At 33.0% G+C, this 12,492-nt stretch overlaps 1 protein-coding gene across 1 annotated transcript; it reads left to right on the top strand.

Annotated features, from left to right (window-relative positions):
* Nucleotides 1-712: 712 nt before the first annotated feature.
* Nucleotides 713-9,018, top strand: LOC129957370 (uncharacterized). Its single transcript, XM_056069662.1, has 3 exons — nt 713-870; nt 7,441-7,819; nt 8,924-9,018. Exons 1-2 carry the CDS (start codon nt 859-861, stop codon nt 7,813-7,815), a joined length of 387 nt encoding a protein of 128 aa, XP_055925637.1. The 5' UTR covers nt 713-858; the 3' UTR covers nt 7,816-7,819; nt 8,924-9,018.
* The last annotated feature ends 3,474 nt before the right edge of the window (nt 9,019-12,492 follow it).

The following is a 12,492-nucleotide window of genomic DNA, read 5'->3' as shown; positions in this document are numbered from 1 at the left end:
TATTGTAAGTACTGCAAGAAAAACCATCTTGAAAGTACGTTTTATTTTTAAATGTATTTTTTGTATTCGTAAATCGTGTAGGCTTATATTGAAATTTTTCTAAGATGATACTACTGCAGGCAACTTCTTAAAATGGGACCGGGACTGCCTCGGCTCATCTCAGACGTCTGGCTCGTTCATCAGGGATAACATGAAGAAGAAATCTGTTAAAGAAAATCACGAGCAAAATAAGTTGCATGCACTTGGGATATGAGCAAGAGAAACTTCCAAAACCTTGAAATGTCTGCGATGTAAGTTTCTTATTTATTTGGTTTCTGAATCCAGCGAAGCTCGGGAAACGTATTTTCCTGTGAAATAATCGTCAAAAGATAGAAATGGTCCGCCTGAGGGGACGCTCGCACACTTGTTTCAGATATATAAAGAAAGTGAGGAACAATAACAATGAAATACTGCCCCACTTCACGGCCAACCTTGTCATTTTGAGACAGTCGGATTAAAATTGAGACAATCCTTTTGCGTTTTATGGTCCCCTGGGGAAGGAACAAACCTTGACTTTGACACTCGACAAAACGGATCAGAGCTCCTACAGGTGGCAGGTTCAAGGTGACCACCAAGAGGAATGAGTGTCGTTCGTGAGGCACGTGCGTCCGTCCCTGCGGAGGCGATGAGAAGTGGAAACCGGCGACGACCTGTGACCCGGCCACAAAATATTCGAAAACTATTTAAAGTCCCTTTCCGAAACGCGATCACGCATAGCTGTGTGGACCGATACCTTCTTCTCGTCTGCAGCCGACCACCCCGTTGCCACTGAACTAGTAGTATCGACAGGATTTGTGAACCAATACCAAGAGATAGAAGATGAAGCAACTGGTGAGTCGGTCCTTTTGATTCGCATTTTTTCCCCGAAATATTTCCTTTACATGTGTGCAGGGCAAAAATGCATTTTTTTCAGATGCACATTTCGTTTATGGAGAAGTGAATTTTTGAGGGACCCTCTCGACAACGAACAAAATTTCAATCATAGATAAAGAGAATTCTTTGGCAAGTAGATTTTATATCCGATAGAAATTCAGGACATACCGAAGGAATGTTTTAGTTTAATTATAGAACAGAAGAAATATATTTGTTTCTCATAGTATTTGTTTTTGAATGACGAATCGAATATGTGCTGTGATAGGACAATTTTCGAGTTCGTAACCACAAATCCAAAAAATATAATATAGAGTAATATATCTCCAAAATTAACATAATATGTGAGGATAAGTTTGATAATTATAATGAACTTATTTTAATTTAACCGTTTATGGTGCTCTGGTATATATCCTTACCAACTGCAAAAGATTTTTATGGGCTCAAAAAAGTACTTTAAAATGATAAATACGATAATCAGATGCGCAACATTCGATGGGGCTACCTCAATAGCTGAGAAATGCATTAAATCTATAGTTAAATATCATTTAAACTCAAAAGTGATAAATATGCTTATCACTACCTGTTCACGATGTTAGGATTTTCGTAGAGGCATTCAATTCCAACATTTGTCATTCAATTTTAACTCCTGAGAAGGTTTTCAGACATGAAACACCACTGTGTCGTGCTCCTTATGTCTAAAAATACTTATATTTAATTATTATTTATTATTTAATTTATTTAATTTAAATTAAACATTCATTTATAAAAGGAGCGAACACTTTTGATGCAGTTGGAATTTCGTAAAATTCGGAATCTTTCTGTTAATGATTTAAGCATATTTTGACTTCAGTTTTGATGTATTGATTATTTGAATTCTGTAAATTACGACATTTTAATTTATCTCTTAAAGCAAAACGTGGCTAAGATGTTATTAATAAAATTGCATCAGATTGCAACATTTTTATTTTTATGCAATGTAAAATCCCCCCCAGCCAACCTAATAAATGCAAAATGAACAAATTTTAATGTAAGATATCACAGAATCTGAATTCTATCATTTTTAACTAAAATAACTATATAAAGTTGTTTTAAATTACCTACTATAGTGTTAAGTAGGCTTACCAATGAACATTCGGTGATATTTTTACGTTTAACGTTCAGTGGTAATCATGCTTTCAGTTTTCCCTGGACGATCTCTGGTACGCATATTTACCGCTCCTTATTTCATATATTAAAAGGCAAATCAACACAATTTTGGTGTTTTAGTATTTACATCATCAGTTTATCATGATGTAACTCTAAAAAAATTTATTTGTCAATGCCCCAGAATTATGCCCTATATAAGGTTAAATATACTAATAATACAAATTTCAAATAATAATGAATGCCGTGTAACCTCAAAATCTAAAAAATATGATATTTTGGATGATAAATAACCTTTACACTGCGAAGAAAAAGACCAGCAGGTTTAACAGGTACAGAATGCTTGTAAATATTTTCGTATAAGGTTGCATACGATTATAAAGAATGGAATGTGTTCAACGTGTACCGATATTTGTAGGAAACAGGGCTGTGCATAAAAACAATTTTACCTGTGCATAAAAACTATCTTTCAACCATCAGAGCTCGTATTCGATTTATTGTTAAAAGATAATTTATAAATTTTAGACTTTTCAAAACTATTGAAATTATACAATTCGGCAATCCGTGAAAAGCATTCTATTTTATTAGATTAAAATTGAAAAATAAATTTTTTGAAGATACTAATGTTCCCATTTCCCTTGATAAGAACTATTTTGATTGACTCTGAGAGAAGAACATGTAATAAATACTGTTTAAGTTCTTACGTTCAATCTCGAACAATTTGAAAACAGATTTTTGTTGGGAGTTATTGCGATCTGGACTTTTTTTTTTTTTTTTACATTCTCAGCAAGTTTCATTGCTTTTTTGCTTTGTTTGTCTACTTTAACAGCATTATTTGTTGTACCAAAGCCCTTGCAAGAGCCGCTTATGTTTTTTAATCCTCCAGCTGCGTATCCTGCGTTATTTCCGCGGGGGTGGCAATCAGTCCATTTTTTATTACATACCCCGTTTTTCGTTGTGTAGTGTGTTTATTTTTACGATTACAGATTTTTTATTATATCGCATTATCAGCATATTGTATCAACTTACTTTCTTTGAAAAATATTTGAATTTATTTGTAAACATCGCATTTAAATAGTGATTTTAAAGAATTACTCAGTCAGGTTCAGGTTCCTAACTTATAAAAATGTTTTGCCAGTTTTTGTAATTTAATACCTGAGCAAGTATTATTCAAGGTAAAATAGTTTAATAAACTGAAATAAGCGTTTCATTATAAATCATTTTCAACAGAATTGGTGAGAGTATTTCCCATATATTTCTCCTCGACTAGGGATTGCAATACCGGTATACCGGGATACCGAATACCGGTATTTTGAGCCATTTGTACAATTTCGTAATACCGGTATTCACAAGTTTAAATACCGGTTTTTCGGTATTTACTAGAAATTTTTAAAATTGTCTCCACTATATGTTCAGGTATCGCGAAACATAGCAAAATAGTATACGTTTTTGTTTTTATGTCTCCCTAACGGGCGAAATTAATTAGCTAATTAATTGCTTAAATCTAAATTAGTGAAACATTGATTATCCCTGAAAGAAAATATTGTAACCATAACGACTGATGGGGCAACAATTATGAAAAAAAGTTTAGGAGTAATAGATGTATTATATCAAAAAAATAAAGAACAGAAGAATCCAAATACTGTGGATATAGAAATTTCGGATTCCAACTTTGAAAATAGTGAGAGTGATATTGACAATGAAGATAATGACAATGTAATTGTTGAAGAAGATATTGCTAATGAGGATGAAATATTAACCTATCAAGAAAGGCTTCCTATAATTTATAAAGTTCGAAAAATTGTTAAGATATTTAAACGTTCACCTATAAAAAAGATATATTACTAAAATATATACTAACTGAAAATAAAACAGAATATATGTTAATATTAGATTCTAAAACACGTTGGAACAGTTTACTCCAAATGATGGAACGATTTTTGAAACTGAGAAATACAATCCAAAAAGCAATAATCGACTTAAACCTGTAAATTAATTTTTCAGATAGTGAATTCGACTTAATATCCAGAACTATATCAGCTCTACTTCCAATAAAACTGACTATTGAGGCATTATGTCTGAGAGATTCTAATTTATTAACAGCTAATGCAACAATAAATTTCATGTTGCAGTCATTGAAAGAACAGCACACATCACTATCTGAAGAATTATATATTCCATTGAAAACTCGCACAGAAGATAGGCATACCGAAATAGAAAATGTCTTATGGTATTTACATAATTATAATGATTTTAAAAATGAAAATGAAGAAAAGAAAATAACCAATTCAAATCTGATTAAGTTTAGAGTAAATTTTCTTAAAATTTTTTACCCACAAACCTATCCACATTCAGAAGAATTCGGTTCAATTATCGAAGATTATGATGTCACTACTGTCGATAGTGAAAAGGAATTGTCTCTTGAACAAAAATTAGAATTAGCGATAAATAAAAAAATTTAAACGAACCAAAATACAATACAGAAATCAGCTATATCCAAAATCATCCGACGAGAAATCGATTTATTTTATTTGAAGATAAGGGATTTAGAGATAAATACTTGGCAATATATCGCACCTTGCTAACAGTACCACAAACTAGCGTAGATGCCGAAAGAGCGTTTTCGACAGCTAGTAATTTTTACTCAAAATTAGTTTTCAGTCTTAATGACAGTACAATTGATGCATTATGTTTTTTTAAGATCACATTTCAAAACTTTGTAAAAGTACCACAGACTGAATAGTGATATTTACACTTTTTTTGTGATTTAAATAAATAAGATGTTTTTTTACTTTGTGATTATATACTGTTATAATTTATAAGTTATAAATTATTTTTTGGGACATTTACACTCTCTTATAAAACTGGCAAATAAAACAAAGAAACACCTGTGTTTTCTTTCTTTTTCTAAAATTTCTAATACCGGTATCCCGGTATTAAGATTTAAAAAATACCGAATACCGGTATTGAAATTTTGGTCCGGTATTGCAATCCCTATCCTCGGCATTTCAAAATATAACACACTCATTTATTCGCAGTTCTAAATTGTTTTTCAAAAATCTCAAGTCACAACTAAAGAAGACTGTTTGTTTTTAACAAAAGAAAAAGAAACTGATATTTTTTTTTTTCAAAAAAAAAAAAACTATTTTCAATTACAGAACTCTTTTAATTATTAAGTCAAAATTGTGTGCATATGTCCCCGAATGCAATAAGAGAGGGTCGAAAGCCATTTCGTGTCGATGGATACTGTTGTTTTGCGGATTCCTCTTCGCCGAGGCACTGCGAAGACTGTCTGAGGGTTGCTCTCTTTTAGATCAGCATCAGCCGACCAACTACAATATAAAGGACTATTCTGATGAGCTAAAAAAATATGAAAATATGAAAAAAAAATCCCAAGCATAATGTTCTGAAATGATTTGATTCTTGATTCTAAGTTGAATAAATTCGAATTCAGGGCCTTTTTATGAATATAAAAGAACGAAATTAAATTATCTTAAAATACCTCCAAATAAAACCAGACCTCAAAGTTGTTTTAGTTGAAGATAAAGTCCTATATGATCATTCGGCCTTGTTAATAATAAGCAGACATCTAAGACAAGTAGAAAATGTTCTATATTATTCTTTTCGTGTAAAGTGAAAAATCTTTCTCATCTTGCTAATATTTTTAATCTTGCTAGTTTCGTGTGTACTAAAATCAGTCCAGGGAAAGCAAAGGACTTTATTTCCAGCCTAGACGCAAGTAACTCTCACTGCTGTCGCAGGCCGTCTTAGTGCAATGCATCATTTTTAACAAATAAGAGCCCTTAGTTCATATTTTGTCGAAATGGAAGTTTGTAGACGTTTTTGAACTGTATGTTGCTAAATCTCTGACCGTTGCTGTTTCTGGAAAAAAAGTGACATTACAGAAAGAAGCCATCTCGAAGGTGCAGTACAATAAGGCATTCTTCGACATTCAGTCAACTACCAGTCATTTCACGTCACTTCGCAATGCTGAACTGCACACATTCTTTGTAGCAATCTTGTGCAATTAATCTGAGCTTTTAAATTTGAAGATTATAGCTTAAGTGCATGAATCGAAAACAGGAAATGAATTTTAAAACATGTCATTTATGCTTCTTTGAACCTTTTTTTTTTATTAATAAATGTTCAGGATTGAAGTTCAGAAAATCTGTTCACTCTATTTCTTACGCTAAAACTCATTTCTCTTCTCATAAGAGTATGACAGGATCGTGATTGCCTTTAACACGTTTGCGCCTGGTGACACGAAACTCCGGATGTTGATCCTGTCGAAGTATGTCATTGATAGACCCGTTAATATTTGCCGATGACATTAGCATGACTCCAGTTGTATGTCACACATATTGTTCATGTCAAATGAGAAAAATTACAAATTCTATGTGTAAATACTATAAGATTGCACTATATTTAAGAAATTATATTGTTCATTACTATTATTCGTTTACAAAAGAAAGAAATATTAAATGAATGAAGAGTATTTTTAAAAAGGAGTTATTTTATTTTTAAAGATGTCAAATAAATATAATTAAATTGAAATATATTCAAATATTTTTATTTTTAATTAATCTTGATAAATCACATTTCATATGTACCATTTCCATAAAAGCAACCAGCTGTATTATGTTTCAGATTTGGTACTTTATATTTACACATTTCTATGGAAGAACAATTTTCTTACCAACTTTCTTAAACAAAATAAAGAACATTTCTGAGAACCGTACGAACGACCACAGTGATAAAAAAGACAGTGAGATTCATTCGTTTGAAGAAAAGAGGGGGCTTCCCCGTGGTCTGGGCGTCCCGGGTTCGAGTCCTGATTCGGGCAGGGTTGTTCTTTATCCTGTGTTCTATTTATGAGGTGTGTGAAAGGGCTTCCCCCCCCCACGTGTAAAGGGGTTGGGCAAGTGAGTGTATGAATACCATCTCCATATGAGCTAGAAGTCAGACTTCTGCCTTCAGGTGCTCTGGGGTCTTTACTTTCAGAAGCTACTGCAGCCCCTTTCCGTTGTACCGCGGACATGGCATTATCATCAAAAGAGAGGGAGACATTTTGTTACATCTTCCGTCTGAGCAGTTTTCACACCGAGTATCTTTCCTTTTTATTACGAATTGAATAATTTTTTTTTCTCTCAACACATTCTATAAGCATCAATAGTTTCATCGGAAAATCCTTTGGAAAAATCAGAGTGATTATTTTTTTTCCTTCTAAAATCAGTAATGTCAAACAGGAAAATCGTCATTGTCGAATTTTAAAGGTACGATAGCGTATTTAGAAAAATAGTTATTCTCGTTTGGATTATGGAATTGAATTACATCACCCTCTTTCATTTTGTGTTATTAATAAGACTCTTTTCTATGTCTGTACAGGCACTTATCTTTCTGATGGCCTTCGCCCACTACGCAAGCGCTGAAGGTTACGACAAGCAGAAGCAGGCCGCCAACCAACCGTCTTACCAAGCGGCCTACCAGCCCTACAATTACCGCCCCTACGGAGTCTCCAGTTACGATTCTTACAGGAGTAGGCAGGGTCAGTATCCGAGCACATCCTACGACCAAGGGGGTCAGCACCTCTTTCTGTCCGGGGGTATCTACAGACCGTACGACTATACAGACACCTACAATCGCGACTACCTGTCCAATTACTACAAGCCGTACAACTACGACAGCTCCTACTACTACGACGACTCTGCGTCCCGTCACGTGAAAGCTCCTTACCAGCAGTATGGCGTCCCGGCCTATTAGAAAGGTGAATCACGTTCTCTACACATTTATAATTAACTCACATTCCGATTTGGAAGAATTTTTTAAATTTGTATTTTTGATTAGGTTAGATTAGATTATATTAACGTCCCGTTTTAAAGCAATACTAGGGCTATTTTGAGACGGACGTCGTCATTTTGAACCGCGATTAGATGACGAGGGTGACACCTGAGCCGGAAACCCCCTCAACAAACTTTCACTACACACCAGCAGGAGGATATGCAGCCCCATTCTTGTATTGTGCCAGTGGACAACAAAGGCAAGAAGAGAACGCTTCTGAATTCTGTAAAACATAACTGAAAGAATTCTTATGCTGCGTTTTTCCAACTATTTTGTGATATAAGTGGTGAAATCCTGATTAGCCGCGAAGTGTCGTAGATAGCATTAGCATGTTGCACTATACTGTGAGATATTATATTATTCAATATTTTCTACAGCACTTTTTTATATAATATATGTGTACTACTAGAAAATCCGTAAAATTGCTGAAGGGCACGGATCCCCAGGAAAATGTTCTTAAAAATATTTACATTTGGAGGCATACAGATGCAATTTTGAATTGTAGTTTCACAGGGAAAAAAAAATTTTTTTTTGAAGTTTTAAAACATCTGCTTTTTTTTTTATTGGAGAATTCTTTTTTTTTATCAAACATTGTGTGATTAATACCCAAGGATAATTAAAAAATGACTGCCTCCTGTATTGCGAGCGATTGAGACTGCTTATTATTGCAAAGCTGATGACGAATTCGAATTTCTCCCACAAAATAACAAGTGATCCCTAATTGCATAAAATGAGTCAAACTGATCATTTTGCAATTTATGTCAAAAAGAAAATTAAAATCACGCCTTTGCATCAAATGACTGAATTTTTAATTTTTAATCTGCAATTATATGTAAGCCTTAAATGATTTAAAATGCAAAAAATCCCTTAGAAACGCTTCAATATCACAAATGCTCCTTATTTTAGTAATCGAAATAATAATAAATGTCACATCTAATTAGGAAGTTAAGTGAATTCTTATGTCAAATAGAAAGTTGTGGTTATGATTTTTACATTATTGGATTCATACTAATTTTTTTTATTATTACAGGAAGTTCCGGTGCCATTTCCATGTAGGAACGAAACAAACTTCGTGATATTCCAAAACTTGTTATTTTAAATAAAGTTTGTCTTCATGTTTTCGAATCTTTTGTCATCATTTGAATTATTTGTAATATATGAGCATGGGAAGAATGATGCACGTGAATATGGGCAGTGAATAGCTCATTTCTGCTCTATAATCAGGACCGAGGATTACATTCATAAATTTTCTTTTAATTCGGAATGATGATTACATCCCTGAATATGGCTATAGGTCTTGCATAAATAAAAAAAATACCACTTCATCGACCTTCTCAAAGATGACCCCCTCCGCTTAGGGTTTATCAAAACTGTTTGACCTTAAATGACGAAAATGTTGATTGTTCTAAACTATTTAATTCAGAACTTCATATATCGATCAGATTTAATAGCGGGAGATAAAAACGTTCATTTTCTTATTTAAAAAATTGCAGAGTCAAGAATATTTCGCAGAATACGATTCCTTAAGACCAAAGGACAGTATAAAATTTAAACTTCATAAATTTTTGAATTATAGGTACTTACAGACCAAAATAAAATAAAATATTCTTATTAACGTCATTTAAATCCATTTTGAAAGTAAAACTAAAAACCAAAATTTATTTTGAATCTGAAAATTTTTGTAGAATAACTCTTAAGAAACTACATAAATTATGAAAATTATTCTGTAGTGCTCGTAAGATTTAAATGCTGAAAGATTCTGTTTCAGACTCATATTTTTAAAAACATTCGTGGTTTCAGTGAAAAAAAAATGTTTTTTATATTAATTGTAGTTTAATTCCACTTTAATTTAAAGTTTAAATTTTATGAGAGCTGACAGAAAATTAGATACATAGTACATTATGGCTTAAGGTCTTTATACTAATATGAATGAATTAATGACTATCAAAATTTGAAGATTAAAAATATTTTGATGGAGAAGCTATTAAAGGCAAGTTACATAAAATATTTAACAGAAAATTTTAACGAGCATTAAGATGGGTGAACCGGCTGGTCGCGAAAGGCGACTAGTATATGAATATGGGAAGAATGATGCATGTGAATATGGACACCCAATAGCTTATTTTTGCTCAACAATCAGCACCGATGATTGCATTCACAAATTCTCCGTCCATTCGGAATGATGATTACATCCTTCCATAGTACGACTATGGGCCTTGCATAAATTAGTTATTGTTGTATAGTTTAAAACTAACGTGGAAACATTTCATACCCTCAGATAAAATGTCCAAAAAATAATACCCTGATTGAAGTCATTTATTATTTTATGGATTTAAAAAACTAATTATCGAACTAAAAATCGATAAATTATGTTTTAAACTTAAACTTTTGAGTGAAACCGTAAAACTATTTAAATTATAAAATGATTATTTAACCTTTTTAATACAATTATTTATTATAAAAAATTACATTTTTATTTATTATAAAATGATTTAAAAACCGTAAAATTATGATTAAACAGTTTCAAAAAATTTAAACAAAAAAACTTAACTTCTGAATATAAAAGTCGTACCTTCAATTTTCCATCGGAGCAGAGAACAGTTGCTTCATTTCTGAAATGGAATCACTCATTTCAGAAATTCCTACAAATTAAAAGATTCGACCCACAAAGCATTTATTTCTTCACAACTAAATTCACATTCCGTACTTTGAACATCATTACATACAAACAAACGGCATATAAGAATAATTACAGAAATTCCTCCACCAAAATCCCTATAAGGGAAAAAGTAAGTAATTGGAACAGTTTTGATTGGTGCGATTATTCTTGCCAACGAAGGAGAGGGAAAATCGAGAATTCGAAAAAGTCATTGTGTGCATGTTCCAAATTTTCCTTCGAAATAAACGCGGAGATTTCAACCAAACTTCGCTCGCCCATTCTTTTAGATAACAGAAAAAAAAAAAAAAAATACTGACAACATTTTAAAGCACTCGAAATATTGCTGTTTTTCTGCAGTGACTTCGGAACAAAAATTATCAATATTAGGAATATTTTAATACTATCTTAAAATTCAGAAATTTATTTTTTCCATGTTGGTAACATCCTATATGTGTAATTTTTCTAAAAATGTTGTTAATTCCTTAAGAATGAAAAAGGCAGTTGGAAGTGAAGGAAGAAGGTTGTGTTTTCTTGGCTCTCCCTTTTGAATTATTTCTTGGTGTGACTTGGGTTCTTTCTGGTTGTTCAGTCTTTTTCTTTCTTCATGTTGCGGTTGTTAGGGTGATTATTACCTTGTTTTTGCGGTCTTCTTTTGTTCGAGATAACTTAGAAGGAGGTGTTTTCCTTTTTTTAACTGGTGTTCGACGCCATTTTTCATTGGCGGTTAAGTGTTTGTGGAAAGGGTATTTTTTTTTTCTTTCAGAGACTTAAAGGTAAGTCTTCTATGTTTAAAATTATTTGCTTTTTGTAAATGTTTTGTTCCTCTCTGGCAGATGCCAGCCAAAGTTTTGTCGAGTATGACGAAGCGTAAACCCAATGATTCTTTGTCTGAGAGCTGCTGCAAAGATCGAAGAATCAACTATACCTTGACAAATGAGTTCCCAATTGTAGACAAAGCTAGGATTGCACTTCAAAGAGGCTGTTCTACTGTTAAATTGTGTATAGATAGCAATACAGGCTCATCCCCATGGATTAAGCCAACTGACATTAACGCCGAATTTGGACCCATCACTCAGAGTGATGATACATTTTTCTAAATAAACATAAAAAATTAATTCTTGTTACGAGTCATATAAACTCAATTGAAAAAAGTGACGAACTTTGTTACGTGTTTTCCAAACGCTTGTGTCCGAATTATTGATATGAACATCGTCACCAAATATATTATTCGTGATGTTGATATTGACATGAGCAATGCTGATATCAACAACGAACTCTCTGTTCAAAATATCACTGCAGCGAGAATTGTGAGGTTCAAAAAGACGGGAACATCTGATCCCATTCCATTTGTGGTATTCGAAGAAATAGGCAAATCCAACCGCAAAGAAATAAATCTTGGTCGGAAAATATTTAAAGTTTCAAAATCTATTGAGAACCCCAAAGTGGGCTATAAGTGTCTGAAATTTGGACACACACAACTTCGTTGTGAAAATAACAAAAGATGTAAAAATTGTGGGGGCACACACGCTGAGGAATGTGCTCTACCCACTAAATGTTTTCGTTGTGAAGAGGCGCATGACGCTCTCAGTATGGATTGCTGATTCTACTCGATAGAAAAAGAAATTATTAATTTAGTCAGAGACAAGGACATCTCTTTTCAGGAAGCAAGGAGATTAGTGACATCGCCAACTTTCGCGCAAAAAGTCAAGAGTGATTCGCCAATTCTCATTCTTGATAACACCGACAAACAAGTTTCGGACTTCAAATCAGCCCTTCAGGAGTTAACAAAGCTGATTACTGGTCTTATTCCACAGGGGAATGAAATTTCAAAACTTAAGGAAGTGAACCGCCAATGCGTAAATCGCATCGTGGAAATCAAAAACAACTGTGACAAAAAAGTTGAAGAGAATACTCTCCGCAACATTATTGAAAATCCGCAA

Source organism: Argiope bruennichi, chromosome 11, assembly GCF_947563725.1.
Source record: "Argiope bruennichi chromosome 11, qqArgBrue1.1, whole genome shotgun sequence".
NCBI classification, from domain to species: domain Eukaryota; kingdom Metazoa; phylum Arthropoda; class Arachnida; order Araneae; family Araneidae; genus Argiope; species Argiope bruennichi.
Note: the sequence above shows the minus strand (reverse complement) of the source record. Positions and strands in the feature narration are given on the sequence as shown.